General features: G+C 40.9%; 2 protein-coding genes across 7 annotated transcripts in view; one reads left to right on the forward strand and one right to left on the reverse strand.

Annotated features, from left to right (window-relative positions):
• Positions 1–125: 125 nt before the first annotated feature.
• The window catches only part of ctps2 (CTP synthase 2), an 86,620-nt gene continuing 66,425 nt past the window's right edge, over positions 126–20,320 (forward strand). For 2 of the 6 annotated variants that reach the window (XM_062975238.1, XM_062975239.1), the window contains exon 1: positions 127–321. In XM_062975238.1, the coding sequence (XP_062831308.1) occupies positions 251–321 (71 nt within the window). In that variant the 5' untranslated portion in view covers positions 127–250. Of the gene's footprint in view, positions 322–17,498; positions 17,619–20,320 lie in introns of those variants that run through there. The other 4 variants (XM_062975237.1, XM_062975233.1, XM_062975234.1 and 1 more) reach the window with 4 other exon arrangements.
• syap1 (synapse associated protein 1) lies at positions 7,970–19,507 on the reverse strand. Its single transcript, XM_008107256.3, has 9 exons — positions 19,164–19,507; positions 15,507–15,625; positions 13,907–13,973; positions 12,756–12,829; positions 12,212–12,351; positions 11,263–11,405; positions 10,664–10,722; positions 10,022–10,166; positions 7,970–8,673 (listed from the first exon to the last, which is right to left on the reverse strand). Exons 1-9 carry the CDS (start codon positions 19,354–19,356, stop codon positions 8,546–8,548), a joined length of 1,068 nt encoding a protein of 355 aa, XP_008105463.2. The 5' UTR covers positions 19,357–19,507; the 3' UTR covers positions 7,970–8,545.

Here is a 20,320-nt window from a genome sequence, read left to right on the forward strand (position 1 = left end):
CGCCACATTCCCCGCCTCCTCTTCCTCCCTCCAGCCAACCGCCGGGCGCGCTTTCTCGTCCCACGTGATGCAAACGGATCAACCGGCTCACACTCCATCCACTGAGAACTACACCCCCCAGCATCCCTTGCGGCAGTAGCACATGGGGGCGCATACTTTCTCTCTCCCATGCCCTTTCACTTGAAAGAAAACCCTATGGGAAGGTTTCAACCTACATACACTTTTCTCGGTGCGCGGAGGCGGCAGGCAAATGTTTCGCGCTGCAAGAGGTCCCCTGCTCTTAAGCCGCTCTTTCAGGAAAGTACAGGAGTTCAACCCTGGGTGAGTGAGTCTCTTTTGGTCTCTGGACAGGGTCCTCATCTTAGCTTGTTCCTGCATTATGTCTGCTTTCGGCGAGAATGCCATGCTACAGAGGTCTCTGTTGAAGCAACTAAGTGACAACCACAGGACTAGTGCAATTGTTAAAATGTCTAATACGTTTATGTCCATCTTTGATGCTTTTTGTATAGTTTTTAAATGGTTTCAATACATATTTATATGTTATTGATTTATATATGTTATGCATTCCTTTTATAGTATGTGCAGCGTTGAATTTTTGCCATCTATTACGTTGTACACTGCTTTGAGTTCCCCCACGGGTGAGAAAGGTGGTATAAAATACAATACATAAATAAATCTCTGTACATTCACCTCTGATTTTTAATGTTGTTCCAGACAAAAGCTTTACCGTAAAGTAACAGCTTCATCTACACTGTCAACTTAATGCAGTTTTACTCCACTTTAACTGCCATGACTCAATCTCTGGAATCCTGGGATTTGTAGTTTGGCGAAGTACCACCACTCTTTGGCAGGGAAATCTAAAGATGTTGTGAAACTACAACTCCCAGAATTCTAGAGCACTTTTTTCATGTTGTCAGAAGCAACTTGAGAACACACTGCAAGTTGCTACTGGTGTGAGATAATTGACCTTCTACAGAGACGTTGCCCAGGGACGCCCAGATGTATTACCATCCTGCTGGGAGGCTTCTCTCATGTCCCTGCATGCTAGAGCTGACACCCCCTCGATGGATTGTCACCTTGCCGTGGTGAGGGGGCTAGCGTGTTCTGATGAACCTGTGGGCACAACCACTGGAGTGATGCACTCCCAGGAGTGGCCGCAGGGGAGGTTCCAGACCAAGCACAATCCGAAGACCCAAAGACCTCAACGGCGGAGCAGGCGGAGGATAACATGGTACATGTTACAACGGCTGTGAAGGCGGAAGAAGGCTGCAACAGACTGAGAAGCCACTTTCGTTGTGTTAACCACACCACGGCTGGAACCTCACTCTGTGAAGACTGTGTGTTGACCGGCCGTGCACCGATCTCCACACATTAAAAAAAATCACGCACAGGCGTCTTCCAACAAAAATAAAAACAAACCTACAAAAGTCCCATGGCGATCAGCGAGTGGCGACGGGGGCAGGACTGTGAAATCAGGAAGCCCCTAGTCACAGACTGGCACATGGGCGGTGGATATGGACTCAGTCGTTCTACCTCAAGGACCGAGGCAGTTGAGTAGTCCGGCAGCTGTATCCATGACTGAGCAGCCCTTTTTAGGATCCGCTCTGCTCACCCCACACGGGGAAGGGGCTAGAAAAGGTGCCCTAAACATAGTCTGCCTCTCCTACCCTGACTGGACTGCCGCGTCCAGAGGGGTCACCACTCCGCGGCCAAAAAAGAAAAATGAACTTTGGAACATGGAACGTACGGACATTGTTAGATAACACTGACAGCGAACGCCCCGAATGCAGGACTGCTATCATTGCAAGGGAGCTGGGACGCTTTAAGATTGACATAGCAGCCCTTCAGGAGACCCGGAGAGCAGGAGAGGGACAGCTGAAGGAAGAAAACGGAGGCTACACCTTCTTCTGGAAGGGACTGCCTGAAGAAGAGCGAAGAATATACGGAGTTGGCTTTGCAATCAGAAACGACCTGGTGAAGCACCTGACTGAAGCACCCACTGGCATCAACGAACGACTTTCAACCCTCCAAATTAACCTTGCCAAAAACCAACAGGCAACCATCATATGCGCCTATGCACCAACTCTAGATGCTGACGAAGACATCAAGGAAAATTTTTACTGTCAGCTGGACACCATCCTATCGGAGATACCTAAGGAGGACAAAATCATCCTCCTGGGGGACTTTAATGCCAGAGTTGGAAGGGACTCCGACCTGTGGCCAGGGATCATAGGAAAAGACGGGGTCGGAAACAGCAACTCGAATGGCATCTTGCTTCTCACCAAATGCGGAGAGCACAACCTTGTCATCACCAACACGCTCTTCTGCCAGAAAAACAAGCTCAAGACATCATGGAAGCACCCTCGGTCAAAGCATTGGCACCTCTTGGACTATGTTATTACATGTGCCAGAGACCTCCGCGATGTGCTTCTCACAAGAGCCATGACAAGTACTGATGACTGCTGGACAGACCACAGGTTAATCCGATCCACGATGGCTATCAAGATCGTCCCCAAACGCAGACTCCAAGGAAGAAAAACAAGGCGCAAAATGAACAAGGCGCAAAAAGATCTATGCCAGTGCAAAAGCTGAGGTCCAAAGAAGGACTCAAGAACATCTGGTGGACAAAGAAGGCTGAAGAAATCCAACACCTTGCAGATACCCATGACGCTCAGGGATTTTTCAAAGCCACAAAGATCATTTATGGACCAAGAAACCATGGCATACAGCCCCTACACTCATCAGATGGAACCAAAATTCTGAAGGACAAAACATCAATTGCACTACGTTGGAAAGAACACTACCAGAACCTGCTGAATCGCAGCTCCAATGTGGCCGAAGAGACCCTCTCACAAATCCCGCAACAACAAACCAGGGATGAGCTTGCAGCACTGCCTAGTTTGGAAGAAGTCAGCAATGCCATCAGCCAACAAAAAAACAACAAAGCCAGCGGACCTGATGGGATTCCTGCTGAAATCTTCAAAGAGGGTGGACCTGAGCTGATACAACAACTCCACCAGCTCATTGAAAAGGTGTGGATGACCGAGAAAATCCCAGCAGACTTCAAGGATGCCACCATCATCACCCTTTTCAAGAAAGGGGACAGAACAGATTGCGGGAACTATCGTGGTATCTCCCTTCTAACCTCCGCCGGGAAAATCCTTGCAAGAATCCTTGCAAACCGCCTTCTCCCTGTCTCAGAAGACACCCTCCCAGAATGGCTTCCGCCCCTCCAGAGGAACAGTGGACATGATCTTCACTGCTCGACAGCTCCAAGAAAAATGCAGGGAACAAAACCAACCTCTGTACATGGCATTCATTGACCTTGCAAAGGCATTCGACACAGTGAATCGCAGCGCTCTCTGGACCATCCTCCAAAAAATCGGGTGCCCTGACAAATTTGTGAACATCCTGCGGCTCCTCCATGATGACATGATGGCAACAGTCTTGGACAGCAACGGCTCCCAAAGTGACCCATTTAAGGTGGAATCAGGTGTCAAGCAGGGATGTGTTATTGCCCCCACCTTATTTTCCATCTTCATCGCTATGATACTTCACCTTGTTGATGGGAAGCTTCCCACCGGAGTGGAAATCATCTATCGGACAGATGGCAAGCTATTTAACCTCAGCAGACTGAGAGCCAAAACCAAGGTCACCACAACATCTGTTATAGAACTCCAGTATGCTGATGACAACGTAGTCTGTGCGCATTCAGAAGAAGACCTATAAGCCACTCTCAACACCTTCGCAGAAGCATACGAGAAGCTCGGCCTCTCACTGAACATCGAGAAAACCAAAGTACTCTTCCAACAGGCACCAGCTAATCCCTCTGCAAAGCCAGGAATACAGCTTAACGGTGTAACATTAGAAAACGTTGACCATTTCCGCTACCTTGGCAGCCATCTCTCCACAAAAGTCAACATCGACACTGAAATACAACACCGCCTGAGCTCTGCGAGTGCAGCATTTTTCCGTATGAAGCAGAGAGTGTTTGATGACCGGGACATCCGTAGAGATACCAAGGTGCTTGTTTATAAAGCCATTGTCCTCCCAACCCTGCTCTACGCCTGCGAAACGTGGACTGTCTACAGACGTCACACCAAACTCCTGGAGCGTTTCCATCAGCGTTGCTTCAGGAAAATCCTGCAAATCTCTTGGGAAGACAGGCGGACAAATGTCAGCGTGCTTGAGGAAGCAAAGACCACCAGCACTGAAGCGATGCTCCTACGCCATCAACTCCGCTGGACTGGCCACATTGTCCGAATGCCCGATCACCGTCTCCCAAAACAGCTCCTCTACTCCGAACTCAAGAATGGGAAACGGAATGTTGGTGGGCAGGAAAAGAGATTTAAAGATGGGCTCAAAGCCAACCTTAAAAACTGTGGCATAGACACTGAGAACTGGGAAGCCCTGGCCCTTGAGCGCTCCAACTGGAGGTCAGCTGTAACCAGCAGTGCTGCGGAGTTCGAAGAGGCACGAAGGGAGGGCTTAAGGGAGAAACGTGCCAAGAGGAAGGAGCGTCAAGCTAACCCCGACCGGGACCGCCTTCCACCTGGAAACCGATGTCCTCACTGCGGGAGAATATGCGGGTCAAGAATAGGTCTCTTCAGCCACCTAAGAACACACACCCAAGATACCAAGGATGGAAGACTATCGTCCTCGAACTACGAGGGATCGCCTAAGTAAGTAAGTAAGAGCTGACAGATGGGAGCTTATCCTGTCTCACAGATTCGAACAGGCAGACTTCAGGTCAGCAATCCAACCTTTAGGTCAGCCGTCCAGCCAGCACAAGAGTTTAACCCATTGCGTCACCACGGCTCCCTTTAAGAGCACTGAGTTAGGGCAGATAAGGCGGGGTCAACATGCATCAATTCAACAGTATAGGTGCACCCTAAATTCCCATTCCTCTGTTGTAATCCCGACATGTATTAAGTAATACACTCTACTGGCTTTTAGTGCATTCAGGGCAAAGAACACAAGTTATTTTTTATTTCTAGTTAAATAAAGCACCTCTTAGATCTTTCAGACACATCTGTCACTGCCTTCTAAAAAAAGAGGTTTGTGCCCAGTTTTATATGGATGCTTGTGGCACTACTCCACAACATTTGCTGAATTGTCGAAAGCATTTTCCCATTGTACAAAATACTTGCAATTTAGCACATAATGCATACTGCTACCATTGAAAGTTGAAACTAGGAAATATATTGTAGTTATGTGTGCCTTCAAGTCACTTATGAATTATGGTGACAACCCCCCCCCCCACACACAAATTTTATAGGGTTTTCTTAGGCAACAGATATTCAGAAGTGTCTGCCATAATAAAACACGCAGCATTTGGGATTCAATGGCAATCTCCCATCTCCAGGACTGACCTTGCTTAGATTCCAAGTTCTTTAACCCCACTGCTTCTTCCATCTGCTCAAGTGCCCCTCTCCTCAGCCCAAAGCAGATTTGCTGAAGAAAATACAGTCTACTATAGAAATATCATCCATAAATAAATATCATCCATCTTACCTGTCCGAACGTATCTCCCCCTATGAGCCTTCTAGAACTCTTAGATCATCGGGGGAGACCCTGCTCTCGGTCCCACCAGCCTCGCAGGTAAGGCTGGTGGGAACGAGGGACAGGACCTTCTCGGTGGTGGCTCCTTGGCTGTGGAACACCCTCCCCAGCAACATACGGCAGATACCAACTCCTAGGCTTCAGGAAAGCCTTAAAGACATGGTTGTGCACGCAAGCTTTTAATGAATGAGAACATGGACTTTACATGACCTGTACAAAGATTTATTGAGGATTCTGGATGAATGGATTCTAATCATGGACATGCTTAAAATTTTATATAATGTGATTTTATTTTGCAATGGTATCTGTTTTATATGAATTGTTGTTTTGTAGATTTTTTTATATGAATTGTTATTTTTACATTGTTTTTAGGCATTGAATTTTTGCCTATTTATTGTAAGCCACTTTGAGTCCCCTCGGGGAGAAAGGTGGGGTAAAAGTGATGTAAATAAATAAATAAATAAATAAATAAATACCTATATATGCAAACAGTCCATTTCAACCTACTTCTAGAAACAATTTCATCTGGTGGGAGTAAACTGAACCATAAATCTGATGTTTTTTAACTTGTTAAATGATCTAGCATTAGGAGTAATAATGAAATTGCCATGTATGTTGACATAACTGAAATTATTTAAAGTGTTTAGAGTGAAAAGTGATTGGATCAAGTTTTAAAAAGAGCTCTGCCAATTGAAAGAAAAGGCATTAAAATAGCAACCGAGATTCAATGTAAGCAAGTGTAAACATTGCATGCTACAGTATAAACTTGCCCAGAGCAGAATCCCAAATATATCATTGCTGAATTAGGTGTCTTGAACACATACATAGAGTTGGGCTGGGCTGTGGCACAGGCTGGTTAGTAGCCAGCTGCAATAAATCACTATGACCAAGAGGTCATGAGTTCGAGGCCAGCCCGTGTAGGAGTGAGCACCCGACAATTAAAATGAAAAATAGCCCTGCTCGCAACCCGAAAGACAGTTGCATCTGTCAAGTAGGAAAATTTAGGGACCTGCCGGATGAGGAAGTACACCATCAAAAGAACTCGTCATCACAGTGGATGATGAAATAGGAGCTCCTCCTGTGGCCGGAATCGAGCATACCCTCACAAAGCCAGAAGCTGGGAAGTTAAATAGCCTCTGTGTCTGTTTGTCTGTTTGTTTAATGGCATTGAATGTTTGCCATATATATGTACATTGTGATTCGCCCTGAGTCCCCTTCAGAGTGAGAAGGGCGGAATATAAATACTATAAATAAATAAATAATAAACACTTGAGAGGATCTGATCTGCTAGATCAAAAAGAGATTCATCCCATGTGTGAAGCTGTTAAAAGCTGAAATCTATCTGAAATAAAAAAGGGATCAGAAAATTACAATACCATGCTGATCTAATAAAATTAGTGGTACAATCAAACTTGGAATAATGTTAATTTTGTGGAATTAACTATCACCAAGCTGTAGCAAAGCTGCCCAATTTGGACTGCTTTAAAAGGACACTGGACAATGTCAGAGAATTATAGGGTATCATGATAGCTGGCTATTACCTGCAGTATCAAGTACCTTTGCATATCAAATCAATATATTTGTAGACTACAGCTATGCTATTTTCATTATTTGTATAATTCATTTTCAGAGAAGCAAACTGGCTCCATTATAATTGAGAGCTTTATTTGTGTGAGAGATATCTTATTATCTTTTATATCCCAGATATTAAGCAGAGTTAATAAAATGCCTTTGACACCAATGTTCAGCTGATTCCAACTTATTTACTTCCAGAAGTCGTGCTGCTCATAGTACTTAATACCTCATATAATGAGTTAAATAATACGGTTAAATTACTCTTTTTTTACCACACTGTTAAACATATTTTACTTACTGGAAGTGTTTAGATGTTACAGGAAGTCAGATTTCTTGTGCATAAAAAAAGCAGAACTAATTGGAGTTTAATGTGAGGTGTGAATAAGGCAGAAGTGAAAACTCCCTGGTTCTCTTTCTCCTGTGGGAAGCTTAAGAAAACCCAAAACGAGCCACAGGTTGTTTCTCAAGCTAATTTCTACCCTACCAAGCCAGAGTGTTTGTTCATGTCAAATGTCAGTAAACAAACAGTTCATGCTCGACAATGCCAAAAGCTAACCAAGAACATGGCTAACTGTAACATGCAAATCAGATCATCTCCATACTGTTCACAGAACATTTCTCTTAACCTTTATCCAGCTGGAGTATTTTCTTGCCAAACTACAAAACGTTAGTCTTTTATCTGAATATACACACAGCTGTCCTTTTCCCTATAGTATTATATTAGCATCTCTTTCAACTCACATGAAAATACTCACTTTAGAGTGAAACCTTTGGCGCTTCAGATGTCCAGATGCCAAGAAGAAATATATTTAAACCCAAGGTAAACAAATGCCAATGTTAGATATATTTTAATGGATACCTTTCCATATGTTGTTTATAAATGAAAGAGATGGAGCAGCACCAGCATGATGTACCATCATTTGCATGAAAGCAGATGAATACCAGTTTTTCACTACATAAATCAGTCCACAGAAATTTTCTTAAACAGATATTCATGTCTTGAAAATCCAACTAGTATTTTTCTAGAACCCAAAGATAACAAAATAATTAAAATGCACAGTGATCCAGAAGGCTCTTTTGGGTGCATACTCCTTTTCATGGACATGTGCCCGACATCTTTCTGTTCTGCACTAAAACTCACATTTGCAATTCTCTTAACCTCAAAGTTGTCAAACAAAGTATGCGGCTGTTGGAAAATACCCAACACTTGAAATCAAAACAACTCTTAGTGCCTTAGAGCCCTCTCGACTACAAACAACACTTTCATAGAACAGTTCTTATACCTGATTACACATCACCTGGAGTCTTATTTAAGAAAGAGCATTTTTTTTGCTTCAGGAAGCAAATCTCTGAAGAAAATATAAAAACAAGTTCATGTCAGTTTCCAGAACACATCTCTCCAAAGTGGTTAGTTTTCCCCCTGTAGCATTTCCTCTATTTCTTTGTCCCAGTTGTCATCTCGTTTTTCTGACTCTGTAACTACTTCATATTCTTGAAGCTCTTGCTGTAGTTCCTTCTCCCAGTCTGCAGTTTCTTCTAAACAGAAAAGAAATATGCCAGGTGTACATGATTGCATAATGTTGTTCATAAAAGTTACGTCTTGATTTATTATTATTACATTTATTTAAACCCTGCTTTATTTTCCCCAAAGGGGATTCAAAACGGCTTTCTGGGAAAACTTCCTTTGTTACAGCAGTTTTCAGAGACAGTCATGTGACTATCATTATAAGAGATGCAAAATATGTTTTACAACATTTACTTTTAAAAGGCAAGGTCTATACATCCAGGAGAGTAAGACTGAAAGAACTGTATAATTTGAAATGACATTTTTTTAAAAAACTCCTTTACTGTAGTTGTATCTGACATCTACAGATTGAAGTGACAGAGTCCATTTCATTCCGTTCAATATGGGGACCCACTCTAATGTTAGTCACTTCAACTTAAGAGGACATCTCATGAAAGGGTTTTGTGAGGCTATGGGCTAGCTGACACAATATTTGATTTTAATTAGCATTTCACACCTCTAAGGCATACATTTGTGGAGCCAAAACATAAAACGTAATTATTTACTGGAATTGTTTCCAATCATACCTGCATCCATGACAGGTTTTCCTGCTGCCGTAATTTTGAGATGTTCCACTGGAAATATCCAAATATACTCAAGACTATATTTTATACAGCCCCGGTGGCGAAGTGCGTTAAAGCACTGAGCTGGAGACCAAAAGGTCCCAGGTTCAAACCCTGGGAGCGGCGTGAGCGGCCACTGTTAGCTCCAACTCCTGCCAGCCTAGCAATTCGAAAACATGCCAATGTGAGTAGATCAATAGGTACCGCTCCGGCGGGAAGGTAACGGCACTCCATGCAGTCATGCTGGCCACATGACCTTGGAGGTGTCTATGGACAACGCTGGCTTTTCGGCTTAGAAATGGAGATGAGCACCAACCCCCAGAGTCAGACATGACTGGACTTAACATCAGGGGAAACCTTTACCTTTTTATATTTTATACACAAATACAGAAAAATCCTTTTTACAATTCCATACCAAATTCTCTGCTATCAAAACCTGTTTTATTGGAGAAAGACCCTTTCCTATCTGCTTAGACATTCAAGTAAACTCTTCTTTACACATTACTACAGATAAAATATTTAAAAAATGACAACTCAGCTGGCAATATAAGGTACATAAAATACATATTTAGAATATGAACCATAATTTAGAATATGAACCATTTAGAACCATAATACTTTCAATATTTGATCTGTTCTAAAAACGGATGCAAAACCTGTCGGAAATGGGAAGTGGTGACTATTTAAAAGAATATGTTGAGTTCAATCAATTTAGTACCCAATCACTAAAGCTAATAGAATATGAAAAATGACTTACCTTCCTCTGTGGTTGTATCCTTCTTTTTGTCAAGCACAAGCTGTTCAATTTCTTTCCTCAAATCTTCCTGATTCAGGCTGCATGCATCAAATGCATCACTCACAAACTCTGATACCCCCGGACTAGTGGAAATCTCTTCATCTTCCTTAAATAAAATTTTAAAGGAGATGAGGTATTGAAAATTCAATTACCTACATTGCTTGTACAGATACTTGTATTATTCCTGTATCACAGGGAATGGGTCAGGAGTGAGATTCAAGGTGTAGCTAGCTACTTATATTCTGTACACCTTACATTTATTACCTCTTCATCTTGCTGTAATAGCCAAGCATTCTAAATCTGTTGTCTTGTGGTCCTTACACTATCCTCCTGCTGACTGCTTTTAAGTTAATGTTACAAAGTCATTACTAACACCTAGTAAATAAGAATAATGTGATATGGAGTGGGGAACAAAACAGTGCATATTTCCTGGTTGGGTAGAATAACTTTATCTAGGCAACTGCCTGCAGAATGATCAATATTACTAAATCTCCAGAACATCAATTTAAACCCATGTTTCAAGTGAACATCTCCTGGGAGCATATTGGATTAACATAGGCATAGAAAATTCTTATGCTATATATTAGTACAGACTCACTTTACCTCTTGAGGTTTTAGCTGAGACTTGATTGCTACCGGTGGTGTTTTTGGCCTCACCGTTTCTAAGGGGGGGAAAGGTAAACTGTAGAATTCCAAAGACATAATCATTCAGGGCAAAACTTATTTACAAAAAGATGTGCATTGATTCAGACATGAAGCCATGGATTATAATATGACTTATTGTTTGTTAAATCATGCATATCAAGCCACAAGGTCTCTCAACACACCATCTTTGCATGCCAAAGAAAGACATGTAGTGTAACGCTTTTGCCTACTTTGTATCAAGCAACATGTGAATAGGGGAAACTCCTGGTTATACAAACCAGGTTACTGAGGTGGCTTGATTTCCCAGATTTTTAGTTATGATTGATGAAGAAAATAGTTGTCTCATTTGTGTCAAAACAGAAAACTGATCCTGGCTACAAACTGTTATCAAAAGCTTTACATGTTAACCTAGGCAGAAGGAAGGAAATAAGAGTGGAAGAAGAATCACAGAATCACAGAAAATACGATCATAAGAAACCCCAAAGGTCATCTAGTCCAGCTCTTTTACAAGTGCAGGAATCTATGTTGTGAAATTATTGATCAAAAGAAATACCTACCTGTTAGCTGTCTATCTTCTTCACTACCATTCTTCTCCTTTCTTGCTGCCTGCTGTTGTGCAGCTAGTGCTGTGAGTTGCGCAGACTGTTTAATTAGTGAGACACGGTAAAAATAATTCCTCCAGAAAACTTCTTCCTTCACACTGAAGACAATAAATGTATGACTTTAATAAATGAACAGATTTTATAACGTAGAATATATAGACTTAGATTTTCAGGTGCTTACTCTAATAGACAACTAAATATTTTTTCTATTAGAAAATGGTTTCCAAGAAAAAACACAAAAAATCTTAGGCAACTGCATCTGTTTTCACATGTCAGCACTAAGCGTATTTCACATACAAATTAAATACATATTGCGGGAGAATTAGTAAAATTCAGCCCAAGTAATGTGAAAGAGGATGGATATGGATGCATCTAAAATACACTATTGTTACTTTCTTAATAATCCACTTAATTGATTCAATAAGGATAAATTCTTGCATGAATTAAGTATACAGTTAGCATTCAAATACTGCACTGCACACTATCCCACAGAAAGATATGAAATGCTACTATATCTTCTTCAGGGTGAATTTGCTTCAAATGGATTTGTTATTAATGTGCACTGAATCCAGTGGATCTTTCATGAGATTTCATTTTCAAATATTTTCATGCTGACTCCGATAAAAGTAGAGTGTCATGTTTAGTCAGTCAGCAACAAAATTTAAAAGGTACCACAGAAATTCTTTGTTGCATATTCTTAAGAGCTTGTGGCTTTCGAAATTTTGATTATATACCATAATTATTAAGTCACATTTTTATATATATACTGACAGTGTTAACTGGGAATATTAGGAAGTAATATGTTAGTTAATGCATAACTATTAACCATCTATTATGTTTTACTCATAGGTGTGACAATAGAAGTAATTAATTCGATAATGGAAAATATAGTTAGATCACTTACTGCTTTGGAACAAGATCAAATCTCATTCTATTCAGAAGCTGATCCTCCTGAAGCATTACCATTGCCACTGGAGACATCTGATCAAAGTCAAAATTAAACTGAACCCCTGCAGGTGGATCACGCAGGAAGTTTCTTCTGTCCTTCACAAAAAAAGGCCAGTTGTTAATGGCAGAAATATTAAGATAACATTTCAAAAGAGCACTTGCCAATACTTTATTCTAAACAAAGAATAATACAAGCAGGTTACTTTACAAAACGCCTTGGGAAAAAACAAAGTCTTCACTGTATCACCAGTGAATATGACACATTTAAACTTTACACATGACTGATTTAATTAGTTCTAGTGTATATTTCAGAAGAAGGAATTGTCAAACTATCTTTGAACATTCCTTGTTTAAGAAAATCTTATGAAATGTATGGGGATGAAAGGCAACTTCCAGACAAAGTATAATCTTTAGGTAAGTATGAGTTGAAACATTTATGTTTTTCAAGTAAAATACTGATATTAGCAAAACCATCCACCCATACAGAAATTACTACTTACTGCAGATAAGGCCAGTATTTGTTGCTGAATTGTTTCTTCTTCATTGCTATCAACCCAGGGTGGCACAGCTGCCTCTGCAAGTGAAATGTGAGATTTTTTATAATACGTTTAACAGGATACATCAGATATCCTTGACCTTCCTGAAGAATGTTAATAAGATATTTTATTCATTTTAAGATGTGATTGCTCATTTTGAGCTGTGCATCACAAATCAATGCCCAAACTCAGAAATGTTATGCCACAAATCTGAAAAGGAGACTTCAAATTTTAAGATAGAAGTTCAGAGATCTTAAAGTGAAGTCCCATTCCATACAATGATGAGCTAAAAACAGTGATTTTCACTTATTTATTATTTCTTCATACAGTTCCTTGTTTCCTCTAAACATCTGCTCCAAAGAGGCTCTCTGGAGATGTCATGGGAAACTAAAGGAGAAAGAGAGAAAATACCTGATTTCACACTGCTTCTGTTCATTTCATTGAAGCTTCTACAAAACACGCTACTCAACTGTGTCCAATAAATATGAGACCTGCCCCTAGGCAATTTACATTGGAGAACCAATGCAGTATTATGATTAAAATCCTGAATTATAACCACTAGGTTATAGACAAAAAAATTGCACCAGTCTGATATACTCTCACATTGTCATGGGGTAGTTGGTGGGGGAGCAGAGTAATTGTCAAAAAGTGAATAGACTATAAGTGCAATGAACTTCAACTGTTAACTCTTTCAAAGTATGTGGGAAAGTAAAACTTTTTCTAATTTCTGATTCCAGATTATCTGGCAGTGAAGACTTATACAACCCAGTTTAAAGCAGATAATCTGGGATCGGATCCTGGGATATATGGCAGATAGATTATCTGAGTCTTAAATTAGAATAATCTCAAAAATCCAAAGCCATACATTCCCCATATGTTTACTCATAAGAAGTTTTCCTCTTTGCAAAATATTGTGTTAAAGCAAGCAGTGGCTTAAAATGCTAATGATTTAAGTGTGTGTAATCAAGAAGTGGCTATACCTAAGTTTAAACATTGTATTTCAAGCAAAAGCTACTGAAATGGTTACAGAAATACTTTCCAGTAGATTCTGTTATGTTACAGGTTGAGTAGGGTTGAGCATTATTCTAGTTTTCCTGACAATATTTCACTAATACCTGATTTTTTGGTATGCTGTTCTTGAACAAATTTCTTCTGTTCCTTCTGAAAGTCTCCTATAATTGTCTGTAAGACAAAATAAGTGATATGTAGAATGAAAAGTAACAAGGTTAAATGAAATTTGAAAAACAATCTTTCTACTATAGCCGAATTTGAACCTAATATCAAAATAGGAAAAGGTGTTAGATTCTTCAAAGTCATATCACCACTAGCAATTGACTGATATGTAGAAAAGAAATCTTGTCACTCTGGGCTACAATAGAAACATTTTAAAAATCCAATGCCTGAAAAGGGTTTCACTAGTGCATAATTTTTCACTAGAGCATCTAAACATCTGCTTAAGTAATTCAAAAGCAATGCTGCTCCATATAAAGAACGTGAGGCTGTATCCAGGGGTACATCCACATTCTGTATTTCTTTTCTCCCTGCAGCACCATTTGCCATGGCCTGCCCCTCTTCCTCCACCAACATGTGTTATAACATAGACTTTAATGTCCCTCTCCATGACCCTGGTCTATCTCATGACTACAGAAGCAGAAAGTCTAGTGACCTTCTGCCACAACCTCAGGCATGATCTGTCTATGTGCTCTTAAAACATCCGTGTTTTTCCTAACGGGAAGGGAAAAGGAGGGGCTTGTTCAGCTGAAGGCTACATGCTGCCTATGTCATTCAACAAAGGCACATAAAGCAAAGACTAGTGTAACAAGTAGAAGGCTAATTCCTAAAAGGGAGTGAACATAACTGGGAATTTATTTCATTTGCTGTGTGCCTTTAAGTAATTTCTGACTTATTGCAACTTATCACAGGATTTTCTTGGCAAGATTTGTTCAGAATGGGATTTGTCTTTACCTTCCTCTGAGGCTGAGAGGGTGTGATTTGCCCAAAATCACCCAGCTGAAGTTTAATATTGTTCATTCTGAACCCAGTAACTATAGTCCAAAGTTTTCTAGTTTGATAGGTCTTGCTGTGAAGGGTCTAAGTGCATATTTTGGTCTTGTTAAGATGAGATATTATATCACAGGGTAGCAAAAAATCTGTATAAAGTAAATGCTCACCTTCCATATAGGTGTACAATCATGAACATTCGTTTTTGCTTGTAATATCAAACTGCGTTGTCTACTCAGTTTACATCATAGTATTTAGATATGTCTAACTTCTACTAGTTTTACACAGAACCTTATAGGAATTCTATAAACCATAATTTAAAAGCAGTGTACAGAAAAATACCAACACTACATTTCATGTAGCAAATAAATTACAATACGCATGTTGAAAATGCATGATAACCCAGGCATGCCCCAATTCATTTCCTATATGGAATGGCTATGCATATGCAACTACACAATAAGCACAGACAAATGCTTATGCAAATTATATATAATTGCTAAATTCTAGTAATTCTAAACATTTGTTAGTTTAATCAATGTTGGTTGACAACTGACATAGATTATATTTCATTTTTTCCTGAATAAAGTAGTTGAGCATAACACTTTACAGATGGTTAATCCCATAGATGCTAATAACCTTAAACATGATTTGATGCAGAGTATGTCGGAGCAGAGGTCGGATTTCACAATATATTTGCAACAGAAAAAGTACCTTGTCAATTATATTTTCTATTTTTCCTTCTTCTACAGACTTCTTTATAGTTTGTGCCGTTTCAGCAACTGATTCAGAAATCTTTTTTGTGGCCGTACTGGCAAAACTGAAGAGATAACCTTTTGGAAATAAGACACCATTTCAGCTCAGGATATTTTGTTTTCTTGGCTTCAGAAACTAGTTTTTATTAATAATGAGTCTAAGCTATGATTGGATTTTTGTGAATACTCAAGATAGCACTCCCAGTTTCTACACGCAGTGTATTTTGACACTCATATTGATTTGTCTGTCTGCAATGTATATAAACCTATATAACTATTTAACTAATGTGAATAATCCTTGAATATACTTTTTACAAAATACATTTACATTTTTTGCACTAAGATAAAAATAAGAAATACAGTATGACCTTCATATCTGTGGGGGATATGTTCCTGAACTTGCTGTGAAAGAGATAACCATTGATAATAGTGAACCGTACTGAAATGAATATGAAGTTACCACAGTTACCCTGGAGGTCCTAGAAAATTCCTAGCAAGGTTTCCTCTCCAGGAATTTGTTAGGTACTCCAGATCACCTCTATGGTAACTTCTACTGGAAGCATTCTATATAATTGCCTATAAAATTCATAGAGAGGATATATGTCTGATGGTCATAGGGAAACTGTCATGCAGGTATGGGATCATACTGTAAAAAACTGATATAGTGCTAACTTTCCATCTGAAGAACAGAAAAAGCAGATATCTACATCTAATAATTTACAGAATATGTTAATTAAAAGCAGGATCTCTTAATTTAAATTGATTATCTGATATGAATTTAGAGGCACTGGCCTCAGATGACTTGTGAATTAGACTGTTGGTACATTCACAGCTGGTTACTTTCATATAGTTCTAACTAAAATGAGAATGTTTCAGAAGCACAATTAAATTGAGAAAATGTTGTTATGAAATGGATATTTCTCCTATTGAAAGTATTATCTTTCACATTTTTAAGTGTGACAAACCCCCAAAATTGCAATGTGCAAACCACTACCCCACACGGGCATTGACTGTCTGACAATCAAACCTGGATTAAGGTGGTAGGGAGACCTGGAACAAAATACAGGTTGAACATCCCTTATCCATAATTCCAAATACTCCCAAAATCCAAAACTGTCCACATAGGTAGCTGAGAAAGTGACACCTTTGCTTTCGGATAGCTCAGCGTACACTAACTTTGACTCGTGCACACAGTTATTTAAACTATTGGGTATGCAAATCCCTTCAGGCTATGTGCTTAAGGTGTTTATGAAGCATTAATAAATATTGTGTCTAAGCTTGGGTTACATTTCCAAAACTCCAGTAAAAACCACTTAGGAGTTGCTTACTGAAGCTTTACAGTGAGATATAGGGCACCTCTTACACTGTTGAATCAATGCAGTTTGACACTTTAACGGCTGTGGCTAAAATACTCTGGAATCATGGAAGTTGTAGTTTTACAAGCCTTCCCTGATCAAAGTGCTGGTGCCCCAGCAAAGTACAACTCCTAGGAATGAACAGTATTGAGTAGCAGCAGTTGAACTGGTGTGAGACTAGTTTAGCTACTCCCCATGTGCTTTATATTTAGGCAACTGTTCCAAAATCCAAATGTGTATAGAATGTGGTAGGAATAGTGACATAGGGAAATAAGAAATAACGGTGTATTTTCCCGTTGGTGCCTGGGTTTGCATTTTGTTTACGGTTCTTTCTCCCCCCCCCCCCCCCCGTTTTCCCTCAATACGCCTTCTTTTCTTTCCTTGCTTTCCCTCAAACACCTTCCCCCTTTTTCTTTCTTTCCTCTTCTTTGTCTTCTTTTTCTTTCTTCCCTACCTTTTCCTCTTTCCATTCCCTTCCTTACCTTTTCTTTCTTCCTCCTCTCCTTCCTCCCTCCTAGCAGCAGCCAATCCGCTTCACTCCTTTCTTTCCCAGTGACATCATAGAGGGCTACTTCACCTATCAGCAGCCAATCCACTTTGATCCCTTTCTTTCCCCCCTCCTTTGTTGTCTCCTTCTCCTTACACCTGTCATCTAACAACAGCCAATCTTTTGCACGCCAGTTGCGCCCTACCTTGGGAAGTCAGACTTGACCACGGTAGTCCATGTTCTTGTTACATTCCAAATAGACTACTGCAATATGCTCTATGTGGGGTTGCTTTTGAAGACTGTTTGGAAGCCTCAAATGTTCCAATGGGCAGCAGCCTGTTTCCTCACTGGAGCGGCGTACAGGGAGTGTACAACTCTTGTTAGTCAGCTCCACTGGCTGTCAGTTTGCTATCGAGCACAATTCAAAGTGCTGACTTTAGCCTACAAGGAAGGAGCTGATCGAATATCACTGGGAAGGGAGTTCCACAGTCAAGGGGCCACCACTGAGAAGGCCATCTCTTGTCCCCACCAACCGCACCTGTGAAGGAGGTGTGACTGAGAGCAGGGCCTCCCCAGAAGATCTTAATCTCCACAATGGTTCATAGAGGGAGATACATTCGGACAGGTAAGCTGTGTAGGAACCTTTTAGGGCAGTGGTTCTCAATCTGTGGGTTCACAGACGTTTTGGCCTTCAACTCCCAGAAATCCTAACAGCTGGTTGGGATTTCTCAGAGTTGTAGGTTAAAACACCTGGGGACCCAAACGGCCCTAAACAGTTCCTCCTTCGCTGGTGCAAGGTGAGGACAAGAGACAGGGCCTTCTCAGTGGTGACCCCTTGGCTGTGGAACTCCCTCCGCAGTGATATTCGATCAGCTCCTTCCCTTCTTGCCTTCAGAAAGAAAGTTAAAACATGGCTATGGGACCAAGCTTTTAGAGAAAAACTGTGGTGCGATAAATGAACATAGAATCTGTGCAATGATGACTGGAATGGCCACGGATTACGATTTTAGATTATAGGATTTTAATCATTGATGTAATTCTTTTTAGATGTTTTAATTCTCTGGTTTTTAATGTAGATACAGTAGAGTCTCACTTATCCAACATAAATGGGCTGGCAAAACATTGGATAAGCGAATATGTTGGATAATAAGGAGAGATTAAGAAAAAGCCTATTAAACATCAAAATAAGTTATGATTTTACAAATTAAGCACCAAAACATCATGTTATACAACAAATTTGACAGAAAACGTAGTTCATTACACATTAATGCTATGGTAGTAATTACTGTATTTACGAATTTAGCACCAAAATATCACAATGCATTGAAGACATTGACTACACAAATGTGTTGGATAATCCAGAATGTTGGATAAGTGAGACTCTACTGTATTTACCAACTGTACGTTATTTTAAGGAATTGAATTGTTGCCGACGTGTGAGGCAGCTCAGACTCCCCGTCAGGGTTGAGATGGGCGGTGTACAAATATGGTAAATAAATAATAAACGTCTCACCCACATGACAGAGGGCCACTTCACCTAGCCACAGCCAATCTGCTTTGCTTTATTCCTTTCCCAGTGCTCTGGGCTAGAATGGGGCGTCTTTTTAAAGTACAAATTCTTCAAATGTTTCATCTTGGGACAGTAAGGGGTGTGTGCCAGGTTTGGTTCAGATTCATCAAGCCATGTGGCGCAGACAGACAGACACGTACTTTTATAGAGCGAGAGAGAGGAAAGTGCGATGGAGGGGTGGGAAAAGAAGAGAAGGAGACTCACTGCCGATCCCTTTGGCCTGGCTGAGAAGGGGGTCCGTGTCCGAGCCAGCCTCCAGCGTGAGCTCCACCTGCTCCTCGGCACTCTCCGCCGCCGCCTCCTCCTCCTCCTTCCCGCTGCGGCCCGCCTCGCCCTGCCCGGCTTCTCCCTCCTCCGCCCGGCTCACCCCGAACCAACCTCCCAGGCCTCGCAGCATCCTCAGGTGTTCACGAGGGCCCTTGCCCTCCCTCCCGTCCCTTTGAGCCCCAATTCACGCCCCTCCCCACTTCCCCCAACCGTTCCCAACGGCTCAAACCAAGCAGGCCCCACGGCGAGGGGAGGGATACTGTTTATTTCCGGAAAAAATGAGAGCCCGGTTACTTCCGGGTTACGTCACCACGGCAGCCGACGCTCTAGACTTCCTCTCAACTAGGCCTTGATTAGCGTTTGTTGTTTGGTCGTTTCCCTTTAGCAGTTGCGTCGCTACGTCGCCGTTGACGTCACCGCGGCGCTCTTTTTCATCCCTGCCATAATTGAAGGCTTTGATTAGAGTGCATGTTTGGAGAAGTTTCCTCCCCTTGCCAGTTGTGGAGCTTAGGAAAATATTAAATCAGGACAGTAAATAAAGAACACTACTCTGAAAACAGAGGAATTCCACACATGAATCGTTGTGGACTTCAGCAGAAAAAGAGGAAATGGGGCGATGAGACAGCATAAAACTAAAGCTGCCTTCCTGAACAAATCTACAAAACCAGTTCTGGAGAGAAAAAAACGAGTTTATCATACCAAGCAAACCCATTACCTATCAGCTGTCTTGGGTTTTAGAGAAAGGTGGCATATAAATGAACAGCTGATAAACAGAATTCAGCCATTACAAACGTATCAAGTGCATATAGGCAACTCTTTTAAAAACTGGGAGGGAAGAGATGGCCAAATTGCAATGGGAGCTTTATTTACACAGTATTGCAATGAAATTATTCCATGTAAAAGATTAAACCAAGAACCGAGACCCATATGATCATGGGCAAAGGAAGCCAGAAGTCCCAAGTTTATATCTGTATAGATGGATGGAGGAAAAGACAGCCCAAAAGAGCTGTTATTAGAATACTTCTTTCTGTTTTGAAACATATGGCACTTTATCACTGCTACTTATTTCCATGATACAGCACTTTATGAAACCT

This window comes from Anolis carolinensis, chromosome 3, assembly GCF_035594765.1.
Source record: "Anolis carolinensis isolate JA03-04 chromosome 3, rAnoCar3.1.pri, whole genome shotgun sequence".
Classification (NCBI taxonomy): Eukaryota; Metazoa; Chordata; class Lepidosauria; order Squamata; family Dactyloidae; genus Anolis; species Anolis carolinensis.

Coding starts and splice junctions, on each gene's coding strand:
- syap1 (XM_008107256.3), bottom strand. CDS start 19,356: ATGCTGCGAGGCCTGGGAGGTTGGTTCGGGGTGAGCCGGGCGGAGGAG. Junction 10,723..11,262: donor AGAAGATAGACAGCTAACAG/GTAGGTATTTCT, acceptor TCCCCCCCTTAG/AAACGGTGAGGCCAAAAACA. Junction 8,674..10,021: donor GGATACAACCACAGAGGAAG/GTAAGTCATTTT, acceptor TTTTCTGTTTAG/AAGAAACTGCAGACTGGGAG.